General features: G+C 39.2%; 2 protein-coding genes across 2 annotated transcripts in view; both read right to left on the reverse strand.

Annotated features, from left to right (window-relative positions):
- Positions 1–24,853, reverse strand: part of LOC137297897 (tetratricopeptide repeat protein 21B-like) — a 308,763-nt gene that overhangs the window by 110,363 nt on the left and 173,547 nt on the right. The window lies entirely within an intron of this gene.
- LOC137297904 (leishmanolysin-like peptidase) lies at positions 255–23,174 on the reverse strand. The gene is made up of 17 exons (XM_067829896.1): positions 22,993–23,174; positions 21,538–21,669; positions 18,686–18,765; positions 17,590–17,701; positions 16,043–16,218; positions 15,760–15,865; positions 14,901–15,001; positions 14,356–14,473; positions 13,497–13,604; positions 12,645–12,721; positions 11,575–11,685; positions 11,019–11,151; positions 10,089–10,178; positions 9,293–9,362; positions 8,630–8,760; positions 777–932; positions 255–479 (listed from the first exon to the last, which is right to left on the reverse strand). Exons 1-17 carry the CDS (start codon positions 23,134–23,136, stop codon positions 321–323), a joined length of 2,004 nt encoding a protein of 667 aa, XP_067685997.1. The 5' UTR covers positions 23,137–23,174; the 3' UTR covers positions 255–320.

Here is a 24,853-nt window from a genome sequence, read left to right on the forward strand (position 1 = left end):
CACTGAAATTCATATTCCATGATACTTTATCACATTACAATGTCATCAAAGTGACGACATTCGACAGATGACATATGTTCTAGGCAGTATGATGATTCAAGATACGTGGTAAATTCATATCAAATAAAATCCTACAATATCTGATATGTGACCTTGAAAACAAAGTTGCCATTTATCCCACTAGATATTCATTCTATTGCACATTACTGGTTCCCTGACCTACAGGACCTATCAAACACGAGCACATCCACAGAGACACAGTAAATCCTTGTCCATGACAACTTGATGCTAATGTCAAACTCCTCGAGAGAAGGCCTGCCTCAGCTGTGAGCCAAAAAGAGACAAAAAATGGATGTGAGGAGTGATGCAAGGAGCCATGTTGTGTCCAATCTGTCGGCAGCACACGGAGCCTGGAGTGAATCCACATGGACAGGGCCTTCTGGCAGGTCTTTATCCGGGGGGCAAGTGACTCCAGTCTCCTGGTAAAGGCAGAGGATGCTTCTAAGACCAGAGCTGAAGACTTTATATCAGTAGCCAAAGAATAATTTATAGAAGTGCCCACTTGCTGCAGAGATGTACCTATATTTCAGATAGTAACAGTTAAGGTTCTCTGTAAACATTTTACTTTTTTCTTGTCAGTGGAATAAAGAAACCTACATATCCCTAATTTTCCTTTCTTTTAATTATATTATTTCAATTGTTTGGAATTTGTGAAACTGTAACCAGACTTATAAAGTAAGCACAATACAAAGACCATAAAGAAGAACATCACTCACATCACAGACATGTTGGCAGGGAGGACATACAATGCTGCCCTTGTGTAGGTAGTTATCAGAGACAAACTCCACATTGAGCACCTGTCCTTGATGGTAACAGCGGTATGACTTGCTGGCCACCTGTACTATCAGACCCTTGTCACTGCTGCAGTGAAACTGAAACAAACATAAAGATTATCAGACCCTTGTCACTGCTACAGTGAAAGTGAAACACACACAAGCATTATCAGACTCTTGTCACTGCTGCAGTGAAACTGATACATACACCAACTGAACAGAAGGAAACTGATGTTTTCGTTTGTAGCGTGGGTTAACGCGCCCGAATGCACCCGTCGCTGTGCGTACATGCACGTGGGTTGAAATATCCCGTGCATTTCGTGGATATAGCTGGCGACAGCGTTTATGAGTTGAAGGCTGGCAGTTGGTTAGATGACTGTTGCGGGACAAAGACGTCTGTATAGAGTACCAGCCTGGGGGTTACAGTTAAATTAGAATTAAGAATAGCTTCCATTATCGGGAAGACATTTTATACAGAAGTCTTAGCATTCACATTATCGGTGAATGTGAAGTGTGTAGGGAATTTTCATTGGTTTTACCGCTTTGTTTCAGTTTGGGTGCATTAAATGCTCAGACATAATTTTTTTGACTTTTCGTTTATTTTATAAATGGGGAATAACAACTGCCTCATTCCCATATGGTAGCAGAGCGTGGTTTCACGCGGTAAGTCAGTTAACTAAACGGTAAGTCAATAATTAGTCATGTCTGACATTCAGGAGAAAGGTTCTATAAAGAATGGCAAAGTAAATCCCCAAGAACCAAACGGGTCTCAGTCAGAACTTGAGAACATTTTGAAACTGAAACAACTAAAAGCCAATGCAAAGTCAACATTCACCAAAGCTAAAAACAAGTTGTACAGTCAACTAGAATCGCCTAATCAACCATCTCGTACAGACATTAGAGATGGCATAAATAAAGTGAACGAATGTCAGGTGAAAGCAATCAGTGTTATGACAAAACTCACTTTGGCTTATGCAAAGAATCAGCAGGGCGAAAATGTTAGTAAAACAGAACAAGAACTTAGTCATCTTGAAGATGAAACTAATGCTGTGATTGAACAGGCACAAGCTCACTTAGATAATAGTACTGATGCAACATCTACGTCAAGTAGGGGACTTCCTGGATTGTTTAAATCTGGACAACTATCTGCTCAAAGTGAACCAAGCGTTCACAACAAAGCCACCAAAAAACATTTTGTTCAAAACAAACCAAAGGAAAACACGCCTTGTTATGAAACTGAGTCGCACAGTCATGCAATAGGAACTGATTTATGGAAACAACTCAAACGAATTTCTATCCCAATATTTTCTGGCGATGTAAAATCTTACGAAGGTTGGAAAGCTGCTTTTCTGACATGCATAGACCAGGCACCAGCGACTGCTGAATACAAGCTATTGCAGCTGAGGCAATATCTGGCTGGGGACGCTTTGAAAGCAATTCAAGGCTTGGGACATAGTGCTGTGGCCTATGATACTGCGTTAGAACGTCTAGATAGGAAGTATGGTGGTAAAAGGCGTCACGTAGCGTTACAGTTAGAAGAAGTGACAAATTTGAAGCCTATTTGTCCAGGCTCGGTCAGAGATGTTCAAAAATTTGCCGATGTTTTAGACATTGCTGTCGTTAATTTGAGAGAAGCAGATAGAGTAGAAGAGCTAGGTAATGGGTTATTGTATGCCACACTACAAAAGAAACTGACAGAATCTATGGTAGCTCAGTACCAGAGGTGGCTTCATGATAGAGATAGACAAGAGACAGTCGAGACATTGAGAGAATGGGTACTTCAGGAAGCTGAATACCAAACAATAGCTGCAGAAACAATGCATGGTGTTTGTGATAGGAGCAAAAGAAAAGAATCGTGCTCGTTTGTCGGTGAGATAGGACAGAGTAGAAAGTCATACAGGGATGTTGTATGCAAGGTTTGTAGTGAACAACATGTGTTATGGAAATGTAACGTGTTCAAAAACATGACTGTTTCCGAGAGATGGAACACTGCAAAGAAACTGAAATTATGTTTCCGTTGTCTTCATGGCAATCATCGTGGTGCACAATGTAGACACACATATCGGTGTGGGATCAATGGGTGTGTGAAAACCCATAACAGGCTTTTACATGATGACACACTCAAAACAGATTATTCAGAACGCAATCTGGACTTGAGACATGGTTCAGTTGCGAATAGGGAATATGCTCACGTAAGTTCTGTAACAAAAGGTCATGATCAGGTGTTTTCTGAAAGAGTGCATGCAACCGTACCATTGGATAATGACCAACCTCTCATAGCACTTAGGACAGTCCCAGTAATACTGAAGAACGGGAATAAAAGGATTCGTGTTAACGCATTGTTGGATGATGCAAGTACGAGGTCCTATATCAATGCTGATGTGGCTTCCGAATTAGGGATGCAGGGTTCAATAGAGAAGATATCTGTGAGTGTTTTGAATGGTAAGAAAGAAACATTTGAGACGAGACCTGTCACATTTGGGATTGAAAGTGTGGATGGAACAGTGAATGAGGAAATGTCTGCATTGACTACGACTAGGGTTACAGGCGACCTTCAGGTGATTGACTGGCAGAAGTACAGACACAAATAGGGTCACCTAGAAAACATAAGCTTTCCTAACATTGGGCGACGTCCAATAATTGATCTCCTGATAGGAATTGACAAGGTGCATCTGCATCAGTCATGTGAAGATGTGTGTGGGGAAATAGGTGATCCTATTGCAAGGAGAACTCCCCTTGGATGGACATGCATAGGCAAGCTCTGCAGTCAAGCTATCTCCCAAACACACTGTGCATATACATATCATGCATACAGCAAAGACAGTGACTTATGCTCCCTTGTGAAATCATTTTGGGAAATTGAAGAGATTAAGAATCCTCTCAAACCCCTTACACCAGATGAAGAGCAAGCTCTTCACAAAGCACACGATACCTTACTTTATGAGAATGGCCGATACCAGATTGGTGTCCCCTGGATGGGTACTCCATCATTGCCAAATGACTATGATATGGCATTCCGTAGGTTGCTTAGCACTGAAAAGAAATTATCCAAGGACCAAAACATAGCATTAGCCTATGACAAAATAATCTCGCAATATGTTGAGAAAGGCTATGTCCGTAAAGTAGAACGTCGGGATTCAAGAGAAGGTGTGTGGTATCTTCCTCATTTCCCAATCTTGCGTCCAGATAAAGCCACAACAAAAGTCCTCATAGTTTTTGATGCTTCAGCAAAGTTTCAAGACACATCACTAAATGATGTAATCAGTCCAGGTCCGAAGCTTCATTGTGAACTCTTTGATGTGCTGATACGGTTCAGGAGAAAACCAGTAGCCCTTATTTGTGATATTGCAGAGATGTTCTTGCAGATCAAAATCTCACCACAGGATAGACCATACCACAGATTTCTCTGGAGATCTATGAATACAGATTCTCCTCCTGAGGTGTACAAGTTCAGTCGTGTTGTATTTGGAAACACCTCTTCTCCATTCCTGGCTCAGTATGTAACTCAAGAACATGCTGAGAGACATGCGGCAGATCTCCCTCTGGCCGCTGAAACGGTCATGAAATCCACCTACATGGATGACAGCATGGACTCAGTAGAGAATGTCGATGAAGGCATAGAACTGTACAAAGAGTTAACTCAGTTATGGTCTAGTGCTTCAATGCATACTCGAAAATGGTTGTCCAATTCACTGAAAGTACTAGATAACATCCCCGAAGAAGACAGAGCTTCCGAGATTGATCTTTCAAAAGGCCATTTGCCATCTGTAAAAGCTCTTGGGCTCGTGTGGATTGCTGAAAAAGACATTTTCACATTTAAAGCAGGAACGTTTATTCAAAAAGAAACAACCAAGAGAGGGTTTCTTAGGCAATTGGCAAGACTTTTTGATCCGCTAGGATTCATAGGACCATTCATCATCACTGCCAAGATTCTGTTACAGGAAATGTGGTTAACAGGACATGACTGGGATGATGAATTGCCCCAACACCTGCAACAGAAAATAGACAAATGGTTAGTACAATTGCAAGAAATACAATGTGTTCAGGTGCCAAGATGTTTGCGTCTAGACACTGAGGTTTGTTCAGTATCAATTCACACCTTTGTTGATGCATCACAGGATGCATACGGAACTGTTGTATATTCCGTTTATACTTACCTGGACGGGAAAAAATCTAGCAGGATAGTTGCTGCAAAATGTCGTGTCGCTCCGTTGAAAGCTTGTAGTATACCACGCCTTGAACTCATGGCAGCTATACTTGGTCTCAGACTTACCTGTGAAGTAGTCAAGATCCTTCAGGTAGAGATTGAAACAGTTACTTTCTGGTCAGACAGCATGAATGTCTTGTGCTGGATTAAAAACAACAGTCGTACTTTCAAACCCTTTGTTGCCAACAGAATTGGTGAAATACACAGCATCACAAATCCAAATCAGTGGCGACACATACCATCGGCAGAAAATCCTGCAGATCTTCTTTCAAGAGGTGTGATGGTTTCTTGTCTGATAAACAACCAATTATGGTGGTATGGACCTATGTTTCTGCTTGGACCAGAATCTGAATGGCCATCAAACAAAGCATTGTCGCTTGACATGTTAAAGGATGACAAGGAAGCAAAAACTAACAAGAAGCATGTTGCTCTAGTTGTGGTACAGAAACCTGACATTGAGATGTTCAGACTTGAACCGTCAAAATTCTCCAGCTGGAGAAAACTCACACGTATCAATGCGTGGGTATACAGATTCTTATATAACTGTTCCACTTCGGGTGAATACAGAATAAAAGGTGAACTTGTATCATCAGAGTCTGAACACAGAATCATTGCCAATGCACAGGAGGAGTCATTTTCAGTAGAATATGCTGCTTTGCAATCAGGAAAGGCGCTGCCTTCCAGTTCTAAACTCCTTACACTCCAGCCACAACTAGATGAAAATGGAGTCATGAGAATGAGTGGGCGCCTAAGAGACGCGGAATGTTTGCCTCTTGGAGCAAGATTTCCCATAATTCTGCCTCGCAAAAGTTGGGTGACAAAGCTTATCATTAAACAGTATCACGAAGACGGTAAACATGTTCTGGGCACGAATCAAACATTGGCCGCAGTGTCGGGTTCATACTGGATTATCTCAGGACGAGAAGCTATACGAGAATGGGAGAAAGAATGTGCTAGATGTCATAGGGCCAAAGCAAAACCTGTTTGTCCACTGATGGCGCCATTACCGAAAATGAGACTCCAAAAGTCACTTCGTGCATTCAGCCAGACAGGAGTGGATTACGCTGGCCCATTTATCACAGTGCAAGGTAGAGGAAAGGCACGTCAAAAACGTTATTTGTGTCTATTCACATGTTTTAACTACACGAGCCGTTCACCTGGAAATGGCATACAACTTGGATACAAGTGCATTTCTAAATGCTTTCTACAGAATGGTAAATCGGCGAGGTCTACCACATGAGGTAATATCGGACAATGGAACCAACTTCGTTGGTGCCGTTAAAGAACTCAAAGAACTTTTTCACAAGCTGGATCAGGATGCTGTTCAACGTTCCATGGCTAACCGAGGAGTAAAATGGCACTTCAACCCTCCATACTCGCCTCACTTTGGAGGGGTATTCGAGACGATGATTAAGTCGGCTAAACGTGCCATCTTCGCTATCCTAGGGAATGGTGATGTCACAGACGAGGAGCTGGAAACTGCATTTACTGGAGCTGAATCGCTGATCAACTCGCGTCCTCTCACCTATCAGTCGACTCATCCCCAAGATGTGATTCCTCTGACACCGAATCACTTCCTGCACGGCCAGATCGGAGGAGTATTTGCTCCAGAATCCGTCGACACTACAGATTACCATCCAAGAAGGCGCTGGAGACGTATTCAGGAACTGATGAGACACTTTTGGAAGCGGTGGATGAAGGAATGGCTCCCAAGTCTGAATCCAAGGCGGAAATGGAGAACTCAAAGCAGAGACCTGTGTGCCAACGATATTGTTCTTGTGATTTCTCCGGACACTCCACGAGGACAGTGGCCCCTTGGCAGGATTGTGAAAACATATCCAGGACGAGACGGACATGTTCGTGTGGTGGATGTACGAATCGGACAATCAGTGATTACCAGACCAGCAAACAAGATTTGTCCACTGGAGTGGTCATCTGAGAATTGTGATACAGATTTGTGACTTCAGATACATCGGATACAGCAACTTGGATTTTGCAACATGGATTCTGTGGATTCTCTAACATCGGATTATGTGATACTGGATTCTGTGAAGACGTTGGATGCTGTGGATTGTAACAATAGATTATCCGGATTCTGGGACTTTGGATTATGTGACATCAAGATTGACACTGAACTGTGAACTGTGAGTCTTGAACTTTGACTGTGGAATGCTATATGAACTATATGAACTGTCTGAGATTATATGACTTGTTATAAACATTACAGGATATAGGAGGATTAGTGGATAATATTGATTTCAGCTTGTAATTTTGAAAAGTACTTAATTTCTGTTTTTGCAGATGTTAGAGATACTAGCATTGTATTGAAATTGATTGAATGCTTGTGTTGTATTGACAGGAGTCTGTCAAGGAGAGGGGTATGAACAGAAGGAAACTGATGTTTTCGTTTGTAGCGTGGGTTAACGCACCCGAATGCACCCGTCGCTGTGCGTACATGCACGTGGGTTGAAATATCCCGTGCATTTCGTGGATATAGCTGGCGACAGCGTTTATGAGTTGAAGGCTGGCAGTTGGTTAGATGACTGTTGCGGGACAAAGACGTCCGTATAGAGTACCAGCCTGGGGGTTACAGTTAAATTAGAATTAAGAATAGCTTCCATTATCGGGAAGACATTTTATACAGAAGTCTTAGCATTCACATTATCGGTGAATGTGAAGTGTGTAGGGAATTTTCATTGGTTTTACCGCTTTGTTTCAGTTTGGGTGCATTAAATGCTCAGACATAATTTTTTTGACTTTTCGTTTATTTTATAAATGGGGAATAACAACTGCCTCATTCTCACCAACATTATCAGACTCTTGTCACTGCTGCAGTGAAACTGATACATACACAAACATTAGCAGACCCTTGTCACTGCTACAGTGAAAGTGAAACACACAAACATTAGCAGACCCTTGTCACTGCTACAGTGAACCTGAAACACACACAAACATTGTCAGACCCTTGTCACTGCTGCAGGGGAAATGAAACATACATAATGATTATCAGACCCTTGTCACTGCTGCAGGGGAAATGAAACATACATAAAGATTATCACACCCTTGTCACTGCTACAGTGAAACTGAAACGTCCACAAACATTATCAGACCCTTTATCAGGCTCTTCTCTCTGATGCAGCAAAGCCATACTTGCATTAGAAGGATTCTATTGGGTTTGGATGGTCAGACTAGCAGACATAGCTGATGTATATCATATCATCACAATGGCATAAATCACTGTAATGATGTTAAAGAATGGACTGTCTGGTTATTTTGTAAGTTGTATGTTACTATATTTACCCACTAACCTTCAGACTACAATCACTTAGAAATCATCCTTACACACCTGCTGAAATCATGATAAAACAATCATCTGACACTACCATGGCAATGTCCCCTGCAACAAACAAGGTCAAGATCACCCAAATAACCTGATGTCTGCGTAATCCCAAAACAACAGTCCATGAGATACTGTGTTAACAAGAATCTGGGCGTACTTATGTACAGAAGGACACTGCTGAATAGTTTCCCATTCTGCGTTGTGTCTGAGGACAGTACATCCCCAGTGTCAGTCCTATGTGTAGCTCACCTGATAGCATCCACTGCCGCTATGCTGAGGGCTATCCATGGAGTAACATCGCTGTAAGTACCATCTGTCAGCATGGTTAAAACATTTGGAATTATTGCCATACTTTTCCCCAAAGAAGTTGGATTCAGGACCTAAAGAGAAGAAATAGTGTGATCATGCACAAGAAAATTCATTGCTCATACTCCTCAGTGTCACACACATGAATTTCTTATCTGCCTTGTTTAACATGTTTAGTGAGCGAGTTAATCCACCTTTTGGTTAAGACTGAAACAAAACAACAGTGCCATAGAGTTTTCATTCAACAATACAATACATGATAGGGTTTTTACTATACATATCATATCGTGACCTACATATTGGATACATAACAAATACTGACCTGTGTATCCTATACATATTCCATAATGAGCTCTCTATTGCATGCATATCATAAAATGACCTAAGTATTGGATACATATCATATAATGAAATGTGTATTGTATACATATCATATCATGACCTTTGTGTTGTATATATATATCGTAGCATGAGCTAGTTTTACAGTTTCAGCCTTATATTTACAGTTTTTTTTCACATATCGTTGGAGTTCAACCTGAAGTGATGGATGTCATCAACTACACGTCTCAAGCCACATGTCTCCAGATACTGTGCCACCACACCTACCGACATTGTTCTGGGCAGCCCTGCAGCTGGACCCACGTAGTGATCTGTCACTGCTGGTCCAGGAAAACTCCTGAAACACGTCATTAAGACAGAGCCATTGTAAACAGAGATCCAGGTAAGTCTACGCTACAGCACTACACTGACCCAATAAACTATCAAGCATCTGAGTCTCAGGATAAACATGCCATCATGTGAGCAGATAACATGTAGTAGGTGAAAGGGTGATGATTTAAATACTGTTAGATTGACGTGCAACTCTGTTACTGTCTAGCAAATAAGGCCATCATACAAAAAACTTAAAAGGATATACTGCTTGTTGCCTTGGTAGCGGAATAACCAAGGTTTGGAGCACTCAAAGTCAGAATACTCACTGGGGTAGCCAAGCTAACCTATGACATGGTATGTTAAACAGCAAAAGAAACATAATTTTTGGAAAAATGAAATTTCATAAAAGTATGCGCGCATGTTTAAGTGTTCTATTTAAAAACTTGACCCAAAAAAAGCAAATGCTTTCTTTTGCTGTTCAGTATATTTCATTTCCCAGAGAACAAATCCAGCATAGCTCCTCCTCACTAACACCACTACTGCCCACACCTACCCACCCACGCAAACACATCACACCTATATATCTAAAAATACATGCATTTTCTTTATTGAAATTTTATTTCTGCCTGTGCGCACCTAATTTCACTTGGAACACCCACAGACCAAAGTGGATGAATAACAAGGGTTCTCGATACAGTTGTCACCACTGAATGCCATTCATAGTTACTTTCTCTTATATAATCACACTTACCTGCAGATATGGACAATAATCCGCAAGTTTAACTGAACCACCAAATCTGTTTACTTCTTGTGTTGCTACACCTTTGAGGTACGTAAAGTACTGAAAACATACAATATTTAGAATAAATGCAGTCTTTAACCACTGACAGAGTATTTTGGATTAATTAGCATATAACAGAAGATGAAAATACACTATATTCTCTACAGATTATACATATCTATCAGAAAAAGTGTACACTATTTGGGTACGACAATTAACAAGCATACAATCCTGTCACAAATTGTATCATTCTGTATATGTAATACTATAATCAGGTAAAATATATTCATGAGCTAGGAAGGATCTGTCTTAAAGAAGATTACACAGAGCTATTGAGTGTCCACATCACATCACTATTTCGATATCAAGGTTCTAGAGCAGATTAGACACAGTACCACAGAGTGTCTGTAGTCTGTCCACATCACATCACTATTTACCTGATACCGAGGTTCTAGAGCAGATTATATTCCACCAGGTTACACAGTGCCACAGAGTGTCTGTAGTCTGTCCACATCACATCACTATTTACCTGATATCGAGGTTCTAGAGCAGATTATATTCCACCAGGTTACACAGTGCCACAGAGTGTCTGTAGTCTGTCCACATCACATCAATATTTACCTGATATCGAGGTTCTAGAGCAGATTTATATTCCACCAGGTTACACAACACCATAGATGGTCTGTAGTCTTTCCACATCACATCACTATTTACCTGATATCGAGGTTCCAGAGCAGATTTATATTCCACCAGGTTGAACAGCGCCACAGATGGTCTGTAGTCTGTCCACATCACATCACTATTTACCTGATACCGAGGTTCTAGAGCAGATTTATATTCCACCAGGTTGCACAGCACCACAGATGGTCTGTAGTCTGTCCACATCACATCACTATTTACCTGATATCGAGGTTCTAGAGCAGATTTATATTCCACCAGGTTGCACAGCGCCACTGAGTGTCTGTTGTTGGAGCAGTCTGTCCACAGCTCACCTCGTCTCACCTGCTCACAGTAGGGGTAGATGCTCTCATGCCTGGAAACATGAAGGAACACAATCAACAATGGACACTGCTAAATGAACAAGAAATCATTTCATTGTCTGAGCACTATTTAAAACTGAGTGGCTTTCATAATTAGACACATCATCGCTCACATCATACATGAAATCATTCTAATTAATATCTCTATTAACACACACACGACTAATTGCAATTTCAGTCCAAAAGAGGGCAGTTTGGACAAATTCCACTTTGTACTTCTTTCCTGAAACAGCTACACATAAACTTACCATTGATGAATTTGTTTTGAAAATACGCATTACAAAAATCTTTGTCTGATTCAGGTTTGTATTCTTCTTAAAAGGCTATGGGCAATTTGATTCATTAGTGACAGATTAACTATAGGAGTATGCATGGTATGGTATGGTACCAGTCTGTATTAGACATCAAGTCATTACCTTGCTTGTTTAATCTCTATCCACTCGTAACAACTTTTCTGTACGAAGTCACAGCCCAGATTTTTCCCCCATTCAAAATTTCCAGCATTCTCATACTTGACTTGATACCATCTGGAAACAAAACCAGGACATGTATTGAAAACCATCACCATTTTATTCATATTTATCTTGTCAGGTGTTAGAGAATCTCATTCCAGTGCCTTTTGATGCAACATTTGTCAACATTGTTACTTAATTTCCAATACATGCTTGTAATAATAATGGAAATATACTCATTGTGGCATCTATAACACAACAATACAGGAAATATCTTGCATCACCTTGATTGGCACTTTGATTGTGTCTACATGGGGTTTGTGGTGGGGTTTATGATTACAACTGATTATTGATCGATCACTGAGGACCAATTTTTGATCAACATATTGTGTGTGATAACCACAGCTGGCTCCATGTTACTATAGAGAGTGTCCTGAAGGGTGACTGGATTCTGAACAAAGATGTAAACAATACTGTTCTCACAATGTCATAATTTCTCAGCTATATTACTACTTGTTACAAACATTTTATCCAAACTGAGTAATGGTCTTCTAAGCTAAAGGTGATTTCAAGTAAAGAGTCAAGTTGCAAAATTCTAGAAGTGGCATTCTAGAAGTTGCTAGTATAGAGATGACTCAACTTTATGGATGATCACAACTTTATTTTAACAATGGTGACATTTCCATATAGGTTCTTACATATTCATATGCTTAAATATGGTATAAGAACCTAAACTGAAATTTCACCATTGTTAAGATAAAGAAGTTGATCATCCATAAAGTTGTGTCATCTCTTGCAAAATTCTACTTGGGTATTGATGTGCCTTACCCCAATCATGTCAGGATCAGGCAGCCCACTAACTGTCACCAATGGCAACAGTCAGTGCACACCACTGATCATCAGAGGCCTTTCTATCTCTGAATTCTGTTCCAAAGGCCCCAGTGCACACTCGAATGATCTCCATTCAATATGAAATCTGTTTCTAAAATCAAACATAGTATGCAAAGTGTTTTACGTGAACACAACAGTCTCACCCAGTATCCTCCATCATTGCCAAGGTGATGCGGGAAATCACGGAGTTCTGTGTGTACGCTCCTGTCATCGCTTCGTTCTGTAATGAACATGAGTGAGTGAGTGAGTGAGTGAGTGAGAGTGAGTGAGTTTAGTTTTACGCCGCACTCAGCAATATTCCAGCTATATTGCTTCGGTCTGTAAATAATCGAGTCTGGACCAGACAATCCAGTGACCAACAACATGAGCATCGATCTGCGCAATTGGGAACCGATGACATGTGTCAACCAAGTCAACGAGTCTGACCACCCGATCCCGTTAGTCGCATCTTACGACAAGCTGAGTCGCCTTTTATGGCAAGCATGGGTTGCTGCAGGCCTATTCAACGCCGGGACCTTCACGGGGCGTAATGAACATGAACTTGCATTTCACAACAATATTGCTTATTGTGTTAAAACGCAATTCAACACATCAAGAGGATGACAGGAGCTCTAATTTATTTCAAAGTTTCCATCCTGAAAATAACTAAGTCCAAGTTTTTATCATTTTCATGTGACCTTTGATCATCATTTGACACTCTTTACATTTGCTCATTTGCTGGTTAGAAAACTTCACCTCTCTTGGATGAAACTACTACATCATAAAATCTGGTTACAATCTATTAATTTTTAATTCACAGTTTATACCTGACAATCACTAGCCTTAATGATTTTGAATCCTTCTCCTTAATACTGATAAAAAGGTTTTTTCAGAACATGATTTTACCTTCATTAGAGATTATCCATATACTAAATTTAGGCAAAATCCACAGATGAAAGCTGATAATTATAGAAAGACATCATAAGTTGTGCAACAAGACAGAATCAATCACATACCTCAAACACTCTCTTCTCCCAGTGGGTTAGTGCTGTCCCATCAATTCCCTGGTCTTCAAGTTCAGCTCCCTCGAGTGTGGAACAGTTAAAATGACGCCTTACTTCTTCCTGGGCATCACAAAACAATGTTAGTATTTCTATATGATCCATTGAGAATGAGAGATCATTGACAAAGTGGAAAACACATTTTGTAAGTGAATGACACATTCAACAATACTCCTGCTTAATGATGGCTGCCTGTAAATAATGAAGTCTGTAATCCAGTGAATGATACCATGAACATCATCCCATACCTCTGGGATATGCTGACTTACAATAACCTTTGTTTGACTCTTGTAAATGTAATGACATGCCACTTCAAGATCCAGAAGACATAGTCTTCAGTAAATCATCCGCATTTGTAAGAGGAAACCTATGGGATTGGTTGGTTAGATTTGTTGTCATAGAACCTGTCAAAAGATTTATCTAATCCCATTTGGACAAATGACCATCAAATACTAATAACCATGGCAACCAAAGCAAACTGAATAAGGTTAACAATACAAGAACTGGTCTAGAACACCCTGCTAATTGTACAAAGTGACTAATGGGTCCTTATGGTTGTTGACAGTTGATGCAAGATAGTATAGCTCAGTTCTGTCTATTGACGCTCATGATGCCAATCACAGGATTGTCTGATCTAAGTTCCATTATTCATAGACTTCTATTAATTAACTAGAACATTGCTAAGCATGCAAACAAACAAGATAAGATCATGCTGCATCAGCTGCTCTGAAAAATCTCACCCCTGTTTGATACGTAATTAAATATTTGTATCACTAATGATAGTTTACAATGTCACTGCACCTACAATACTTACTGTTACTTTAGGTGTAACTATATACACAGCATCCTTCTCTGTAGTCCCTGTTTTCAACTTCCAGTTTTTCCTTTTCACCTGTTTCACCACATTTGTGCTCCATACATACATGCCGAGCCTTGACAATGATTAAAAAAAGGTTAACCAAGTTGAGTTCTTTGGTACTTGAACAAAATGATCACTATCCAAACCATGCAAAAGGTAAGCTGAAATTTCAAGATGTACAATGTATTTATCTTACCCAAACACCTCAATGTTAATTCTGAATTGTTTGAAGCAAGGGTTTGTATCCATTGATTATCTCCCTTTCATCGATTTGGATTCGCAAACCATCGGTAATTTTTGTACATCACACATGATTCAATGTCATTCGAAATATAGAATTACTACTTTGAAGTACTAAGTGCATTTGGCATTCCCAACTGGGTACATAGAAAATGTTACTGACTTGTAAGCAAAGTACATTGAAAATAACAGATGAGAGCTTAGCCAATAGGAAAACAACATTTATGTCTGAGGCAAGATAAATGTAAATGGTTGCTTACTTTCTGTTGAAGCCAAAAGGTTTGAGTGACAAGGGGTTGCGATCAGTGAGAGGGTCTCCATTTTGATCTCTGTAGAAGGCGTACAGCCCGGCTGTAAAACCCTGTCACAAGAGATTGAGAGCAAGTCATGCTTCTGCAAACACAACTTTTCCAACTTTTATAAATATTTCATAAAGCATTTGCTACAACTTTCGCAGGTATTTCATCATTGTATCAAAAGTGTGGCACAATATACCATTGCACTAATCAATGCATGTATAGTGTCATCTTTGAGGAGCCTACTAACCAATGCATGTAGAATGTAATGTTTGGGGAGCCTACTAACCAATGCATGTAGAATGTAATGTTTGGGGAGCCTACTAACCAATGCATGTAGAATGTAATGTTTGGGGAGCCTACTAACCAATGCATGTAGAATGTAATGTTTGGGGAGCCTACTAACCAATGCATGTAGAATGTAATGTTTGGGGAGCCTACTAACCAATGCATGTAGAATGTAATGTTTGGGGAGCCTACTAACCAATGCATGTAGAATGTCAAGTATGATAAACCTACTAACCAATGCATGTAGGAGGAGTTTCCTAACCAATGTATGTAAAATGTCATGTTTGAGGAGCTTACTAATTAATGCATGTAGAATGTCATGTTTGAGGAGCTTACTAACCAGTGCATGTAGAGTGTCATGTGTGAGGAGCCTACTAACCAATGCATGTAGAATGTAATGTCTGAGGAGCTTACTAATCAATGCATATACAGTGTCATGTTTGAGGAGCTTACTAACCAATGCATGTAGAATGTCATGTTTGAGGAACCTACCAACCAATGCATGTAGAGTGTCATGTGTGAGGAGCTTACTAACCAATGCATGTAGAATCTCATGCTTCATAGTTGACAGCAGCTGCATTTTTTCCTGTATCTCCAAAGACAAGGACTCCGGGCAGATGCTGAAATACCCAGCTACTGGTCTGAAAATACAAATTTGGATGATATACACTTTGTTACAAACCTTTACCCCTCATACTTTACCAAGACACAAACAGCTATTTCATGCAGTGATGAAATGAACCCAATTCCATTCAGTCTATAAGGTCTAAACACTACAAGGATTTCTTCAGCTTTCAGTGAGTGAACGTGTTACCCACCTGTCAAGGACTCTCTCCTGTTGGCAGTGTGCTGCATATGCAATGGTGTTTCCCTGCTTGCAGCGCTGGGAGTGTACAGCAGCAACATACAGGATGAAGTCAGTGTTGTTGACGCCAGCACCAGACACAGTCTGATGGTCATACCTGTAGGTGGACTGGTCCCATGAATGGCAGCCCTAGAAACAGCCATTGCTTTGTTAGATTAATTGATATTACTTGTACGACTTCAACATGGGCTCTAGTCAAGTTAGAGTTGTCTCCCTTTCCTTTTCTTTTGTGAGTTTTCATTTATTTTACTACTGAGTTATCTCCCTTTGTACATCATAAAGAAAAAGGCATGTCTACCACTTTTCAATATGCAAGGTCTAATCAAAGTTTTTCATAATACGATAATGACTCCACAAATCATGGAAGTGATCAAATAATTTTATAACATCATCACGAACATGTTAAAGTACATTTTCTGAGCATATCATAGTATTAGGTATGTAATTTTACCTAATCTAAATATTGTAAGGCTCAGATATGGTAATCACAAGATGGTTAATTGTCGTTTGCTCATCTTACTGTTTATGTATTCAAGGTATTTCAGCTAACAATTCATGTTATCTAGCATTGTAAAAGTAGCATTCATAATACTGCATTGTGTTTACGTGTTAGAATTTACCAAGGCTAGTTCTTTATTATTTCCATTTTTACCACAATGGCACATTGCAAACTTTACTGTAAACAAACTGTTGACAGTTATTGATTAAACCACTGGCAGCTTCAAGTTTGTTTTAAACTGTTGGAACTGTTTCCTTGTTATTCTCCCTGTCCTTACACAAAACTGACAGCACATCTCTAAAAGATTTCTTGTCAGCATAAATCATTGGAAATTCTTCTTTCAATGGTCTTTATCAATCAAGTTTAATGTCTTTGCATCTTCTCACAATGAACAGTATTACAGAGACAAAGGTCTTAAGTCTAATTCCATTCCGAAACTGACCTCCTAATAACCATAGCAACCAAAACGAACTGAATAAGGTTAGCTAGATGAGAACTGGTCTAAAACACCCTTTTCACGAAGTGACTTCTGGGACCATGTTTTCATGGTTGGTGATAAATGATGCACATTCCCACATCTCAGTTGTGTTGACTTATGCTCATGTTGTCAAGCAGTGGGTTGTTTGGTTTAAACTTTTCCTTAGTTGTTGATTTCAAGTCATTAACTAGAATAACTTTATGACAAGAGACATAAAGTGACAGCACTTCCAAAGTTGAGTGGTGAATGACTTGAGGGTGTAAATACCATTAAAAAACAGTAGGCAATGCCAGTGTATATGGGAAAAAAAGTTATATATATCCATAAAGATGAAACACTTCCAAAGAAACGGAATAACTTGCCCATTTTTAATTTATTTCTCTTCATCATCCGTTTTCACCTTGGCTTCATGTTTTTACATTTTATCCATGTCGTAAATCTAATATCTCCTACTGTTTTTAAATAGTACATTTCATAACAGAGCAGAGGCAAGATACACTGAATAACTGATGACGCCACACACCTCGAGATGCTCCTCCGGGATGATGATGTCCCCACACACTGTTTGACTGGCACAGCCCCCAACACAGTACACCCGTGTGTCGTTGTACCGCACACGCTGGCTGTGACACTGTCTGGAAACGAAACACACGGCCACATAATACTACTGTGATAAATTAGTTACTGAAACCAGAGTAATAGTTACAGTTAATGGTCATGTCGTTTAAGTGTCCCTTACAGTCCTCTTGCAAGCTGAGCGGTTCAGTAAATGATAGATAATATTTTGATGCATTCACCACTGTTGCTCAGTAATAATGATTATTGATGTTCATCTACATTAATTCTACCAAATATTCATTGAGAAAGATGTGTGATGACTTATGTATTGTATATGGTATGTGTGATGGCTTGCAATCACTAAAGAACCAACAGGCTGGATTCGTTGGTTTCTTGTTTCCAAGATACAGTCAAGCTTCATTTCCTTCTCAAGAGACTTGAACATGTTTTGGGTTTACAATGTTTTGCTCCAAATTTGGCAAGACAGAAAAAATTGAAATATGCAAATTCAAGTTCCACATAATATGAAATAGCCTTTTTCTATAACCCACACTGGTACAAAGTGTGAAGCCTGTTTTGGTGTTCGCTGGTATGATTTTTATTTTTACAGTGTTCATAGATAGTGTCTGAAACAAATCTGGCAGATTTGCCAATGGTCAGACAGAAGTCCCCAACCTGCTGGCCCCAGTGTCTGACTGAATATATTACAATAACTTTGTCTGAAGTTCTTACTTGTGGCATGTGACACTTGTTCACTGTATATAAAATTATGCTTATAATGTTTGTCATTATATAATGTTAATAATTTCAATGCCAATTATGAGAAATGTTAAATCTGAAATGTCTGTCTTCATTTTATTCTGTGGGTCCTGTGAACTTTCAGTGGGTCAGACAGACATCTGAAACTTACTGGACCGGATGTCCTGTTACTTTGAAACACCATTCATAAACACTGTTTTTAAATCTTGTATCAGACCATCTTTTTTTCATACTGGAACAGCTAACTTACTGTACATGGCATTAATGAAGTAATATTAGTTTCTGTACAATATTTATCTTACTTCCTCAATCGTATTGGAGCCCCTGTTCCTCTCACTTTCAGAGTGTCCTGCCAGAACTGAACTGCCTCCACCACAGTCTCCTGCAACAACATATGATAAACACTCTCCATGTATACTAAACCCATGAAGGTCCAGGTTAGAATGTTGATCTTCAGTAACCCATGCTTGCTGTAGAACCAAGAGGCAACAAATGGGATCGGATGGTAAAGGCTCAATGACTTTGTTGACACATGTCTTTGGTTGATGCTGTTTATCACTGTTTGTCTAGTCCAGACTCGATTACATTGTATTTACAGACCACTGCCACATAGCTGGAATATTACTGAGTGTGGCATAAAATGAAACTCACTCCATGTATACTATGTGACAAAAATCTAAAACAATTTGACGACTTTCTGGCGATCAAGTGCCCAATACTGTGGTTCTATTCAGAAAAAGAGATTTGTTTGATGGCAACATTTTTGTAATATAAAATATTTATTCTGAAATAAATATTTATTCAGTTATCACTTATTCATGATATATAAAATGCATTGCTGATAAAGAAAAAACAAATAAACAAAATTATAAGTGTATAATCGCAAACCAAAAGTGCAGTACTTTGCACTTGGGTTCACCTCCCTCGAAACGAAGCAGCCTCAATACCGAACCCAGTCAGAGCCAATGGGTGTGCATCCAAGTGTGATGAAGCCTTTTCACTGGCCAGGGGTTCATTTGCCGATACGCTTAGCCAGCTCTTTGTTTATGGCTTATAAGCCCAATAGGAGTTAATTTCAAATTGCATGTGGTCAATGATAGAAGTTGTGTATTGTCATTGGCAGATGGGCAGGCAGACATATAGGTGTCAATAAACCAGGCATTGTGTTTTCTCTGTGACAGAGTCTGCTTGTCACAATCAACATGTTTTTTTCATATAACGAGTAGATTATTAACTTGTCTACACAACCAAGATTAGACTACTGCTCACAGCTTCATAACCCGGGCAGCACAGCTGTTGAAACCACTTCTTCCACCACTGCTGGGGAAAAATTAGTGAATCGTTTGATTTCCAATTTCGCTGGCTTTTTTTATTGCGCTTTTTATCAAGTTTATATGTTGAATTGGCATTTTGATGATTTGTTTTGCATACCGAAAGGTATCAGAATCTGCAAAGTTGTGTTTAAGTTGCATGTGACCTTTCTGAAAACGTCTGCAAAAACTAATTTCCACATTACTAACATCTGTGTACAGAGTAATGTCCCTTTGTATACATCTAGTTCACGCACATCAATGCACATATTACAGTTCATATTATAGTTCAACTAACCATGCCATTCACATTGCTTGTCAGGTTGTATACTGAAGATCCTACTGTTCATCATCACATTTACAAAACCATGGATACCAAACCACCACATTTGTCATCCAAGTCCAATAAGCATCTCCTCAGCTAAACCAGTCTGTATTAAAGTAATCTTTACAAGACTTCACTACCAAGACTGAAACTTTACAACAGTTTCCAGGTGTATATATACAGACTTTTATGTCAAGCAGTAGGACAGACAGAGTATATAATTGCCTGGTAATTGTTACTGGGAGAGTTTTAGCTTCATCATGTTCACAAATCATGTTAATGTCTGAACAAATTTTCATCACAACTGCTAAACTTCTGGAAACAAATTTTCTGAGCACAGTTTTAATAAGTGCTGCCCTTTGTGCATTTTTAAAACCCCACTGTGGCCATTATGGAATATATGATATTAATACATTTAGTATAGCAACAACAAAGGGTAAATTACCCCAAAATGATGTTTCTCATATAGGGATGGGTAAATAGGTTGATACAAGAAACAATGTCGTTAGAATGGATATTGATATGAAAATTGTGTCATTAATAATAACTAATGTAAACTACTGTGATGAATGCAAGTTTTAATCTACAAACACAATACAAAAGCTTATTCTTATTCATGGAAGGCTTTGAAATTATGATCAGAATGCAGTATCATTTTATTGTTAGTAATTCATGTATAAATGTGTCACTACTGGTTGACACCAAATACTGTATCCCAATTGCAAAGACTGACACCAGTGTATGAAATAGCGTTTGCCCAGCCGCCCGCTGCTTGCAAGTTACATGACGGGTTTACAACTCTTTTACAGCCAGCCCTCTGGGCCAATCCATTTTCCATGGATATATATTCTACCATGTCACTGACTACGGGTGATATTTTGAAAATATACCTCTGTATGCATAGTTCATGATCAATCAAACTGTAACTTCCACAGATCATCCTACCGTTTTATCTAACACAAAAACCTGATTGGGCTAAAGAATGCTTGCAGTGACCAAGTAGTTTTAGAAAAATTTGTTGTTGCGCATGTTTTTCACAAGGAGAGTTACAAATCCCTTGCGCTAACTAAACGAAGAATATGTAGAGACCATTCATGCCAAAGATACAGACCATTCTGACTTTGCCTGTTTGCTCAATTTGTAAAATTTGCTTTTGCATATGTTTAAGTTTACCACACTATAAGTAATTCTTTGACAAGAGTAGTGTAACACCTCACCTCCGTTTCCTATTTTTTATACGAGGCTGGTTACATGTTCACAGGGTCAGCAACATATTTCAGTTATAAGCCCGGTGGGCTTCCTGGTTTTATTAGGAGTTTCATACATGGACACAAGGTATAACCTTTTGGTTAGGTGCAACCTTATGCAACCTGGCATACTAGTATTTACTGCTGATACTCATGATATCAATAACTGGGTAGTGTGTTCATTTACAGACCACCATTACATAGATAATTACTCGGAATGCCTTTAGACAAACAGATTCCAGCTAGGCCTATGATACACTCAAACTGCTTACCTGAACCAGTTTTCTGAGTTTAGCTGGCAGTTCCTGTAGGCTGTCATCGTAATGAAGGTGGATTCTAAGAGGCTGATCCACACTCCGCTTTCTCACCACATGGCCTGGTTCAATGTTCACATCATAAAACACCTGGTGACAGAACACAATTCATGTATTTACATGGAGAGCTTTCTTATGAGCCAAGCAGCTTTTTAATCCTTTCAGCAGTGAGCAAAGAATCTGATATGAGTTTTTCATTTTAGAAAATGACCTCACCCAGCTGGTTCCAAATGTAACACTAAGACAATTGTCTGTTGCATGCCCTGTTGTTCAGGTGTGCTTTATGCTTTAATAACAAAATATGTACGATAAAGTCAGTCTGACCTGTGTATATTGCAAAAACTAATGCAACATCAGTTTCAATCATGCATGTTGCAATAAGACTTGTGCACTTATGTTTGATTTATAATGGCCCCTCCATGGCTAAATAATCTGCTTGTTGCCCTGAAGACCTGGGTTCAGTTACCATGATTACCCACATAAGTACAATGTATGAAGCCAATTTTTGGTGTTTCCAGACTATTACTGGAAGAAAGAGGGCTATGATTTACAGATATACAACTTCTTTTATTCTATGAGTCCAACATTTCGACATAGATACTAATGTCATTTTCAAGCAATTGGTGACAACGACATTAGTATCTATGTCAAAACGTCGCACTCACAGAATAATAGAAGTTGTATATCCATAAATCATAGCCCTAATTCTTCATCTACTCACCTTCTAGAATGCCTATCAAAGATGATACTACTGGAACAATCATAAAAGTAGTGCAAAACATACTAATTCACTCACTATTTGATTTATATTTTCAGTCAATCAGAGTTACCCCCCTTGTCCTTTTAGTTGTATCATCCTGATACTTAGTTTTCTGATTTCTTCTACATCTGTTGTAATGACAGGAGATAAAGCACTGTGTATGTTATATGACACTGTATTAATTAAATGATATTGTTTCAGTTTCTACTTGAAACTTTCCAAATATACCTGTATGTTTCTAGCCACAACTCAATCAAATATCAGTTGAGGAAACTCACATCATGTTTGTTTGAATTCTTCAGAATATCAAATTAAGTGAGGTTGTGTACACAATTGTGGGGCAGGTGGGGAAGAATGCCATACAAATAGTGTTTATTGCCTCATCTGAATATACATAAGAAGTTTAATGAGCGTCCTTACAGCATGTGTTACTGACATCAGTTGAATATTGCATATTTTTGTTATCAATATTATTTTATATCTATAGGTAGTAATCATCATGTTTGCAAATGAACTTGCAGCTGGTATAGATACTGCCTGATCTACAAAGTTGTCATCAAAAGTATGGTCATGTGCACTGTTATATATTTTTCATACACATATTGGTCATTATCAGTGTATGAGTTTTAACATTAACATTATCTTAAACCAACCTCGTGCTGGTGAGCAGATGTAGCTGAATGACCACATGTTTGATGGTTCAAAGGTATGACATGACAGTAGCACCGAACTGTCAAACACCACAACACTGTCAGAGTCACGTAACACAACCACGATCTCTTCTGCCTTTCATCCATTATGGATGACAGTCCTCCAACGCTGACTATAACTTCACTTGTCCCTCCAAACCCAACGCCATGCTAAATTCACCAAAATTCATGCACGGTATGTTAAAGACTAGCCTTCTCATGCCACTAGCAAATTAGATCGGACATTACTACCAAATACAAACGGTATCGAATTCCCAACCATCAATCAGTTAAAGTTTCGTCTGCACGCTGGTTTTCTTAGTAAAGATGAGTATAACGATCGAGACTACGTCTACGCATGTGTTCAAACACTTATTTGTGTCGGCACTGTGGTTGGTTTAGTGATGTCTGAGAGGAATCATGCAACATTATGATCGACGATGATTCACAAGCTAAGATCCATCAACATTCCTGACAAAGGAAGTTCAGCCCCGGAAGTGCTCTTTAGTCACCTGAGAGCACATTTATCCCAAACTTGGAGTTACTTCCCCTTGACGGCATCTTTACCAAAGCGGGCAAGTCTGAGAGGGAAGGGTTAACAGTCATTCTTATAATCTCTCGTGACATTGACCATTTACAGATTCCCTTTTCTTTATGAATAATGAAAGAAATCAGAGGTGATGTTTTTGATGTTTCGAACATTAATTTGGTGTCGTTTCAGTGATATGAAACAGACCCGACATGCAGAGCTGTAGGCCTCCTCTGTAGGAATGTACATGGCGAGGGCCAAAAGAAACATAATAGAACACAACATATTATACTTCTTAATGTGCGACACTTACAGAGTTTATGATCTTATTTTAATACAGGGGATACGTTCTTTTCTTTAGAGATCGGTTGTCCTAGAAAAGCGGCATAAGTGACAAAATAAAAGTCCCTTTTCAAATTCTTAGTTTGGAAGGTGATAACCGGTCATAAGATACTCTGAATATGATTGTTGTGTCTTTGTGATGTCGTTCGGATGACTTGTTTAGTTCGTAGGCTACAAGTATCCATATTCATGGCGGCCTGTAAAGAACAATGAAATTTACAGAATTCCGAATTTCTGACAGCAAGCACGCTAGCACATATGTTTACCAGTTGATTTGGCTAATGTTATTCTAATCGACGTTTGCGTTTAATTTTGGTTCATTTCATCTTCAGACCCGTAGATAGACTAGAATGTGCGAAAATGTATTGGCATGGGTGTGACTTCTCAGTTCACTCCACTTAGTCAGGGTAGATGCAAGTGTACGGACACATGCACGGCATGCATATGCTTACCCACTTCGCAAACACTGAGAACTACTGAGTGATACATTTATTACAATTTTACAGCTATTTTGCGGTCCTTACACATAGTGATTCTGTTTCATAGGATAATCCAGAGTGGCTATTCCGTATAATCCAGAGTGGTTATTCCGTATAATCCAGAGTGGCTATTCTATGGTTGTGTCGCAGTCCAGGTTGCAACACATGGTGCAGTTTAGATGAAGTCTTTCGAAACGTCCATTCTTCACGTAAATGTATATTGACGTTGGAAATTAGACCATAAAGGAAAGATGAACGGATGTACAAAAGGAGCACGAGGGCCCATAATATTTCATACCCATCACGCCAGTAACGCGAATGGACGTAGATTTTTCCTACCTGAAAATTTGAAAAGTCAATATTTGCACCAACACGAACCAGATGAAATCCAAAGACCAGGAGAAGACGGTCAATGTCTCTTTGTGACAGTTATGCACTAAAACCTGCTCAAAATGCTAGACTGTCATTATCTGCC

Source organism: Haliotis asinina, chromosome 10 (assembly GCF_037392515.1).
Source record: "Haliotis asinina isolate JCU_RB_2024 chromosome 10, JCU_Hal_asi_v2, whole genome shotgun sequence".
NCBI lineage: Eukaryota > Metazoa > Mollusca > Gastropoda > Lepetellida > Haliotidae > Haliotis > Haliotis asinina.

Coding starts and splice junctions, on each gene's coding strand:
- LOC137297904 (XM_067829896.1), bottom strand. CDS start 23,136: ATGGATGAAAGGCAGAAGAGATCGTGGTTGTGTTACGTGACTCTGACA. Junction 15,866..16,042: donor CAGGAGAGAGTCCTTGACAG/GTGGGTAACACG, acceptor TTGTATTTTCAG/ACCAGTAGCTGGGTATTTCA. Junction 11,686..12,644: donor GCAATGATGGAGGATACTGG/GTGAGACTGTTG, acceptor TTTTGTTTCCAG/ATGGTATCAAGTCAAGTATG.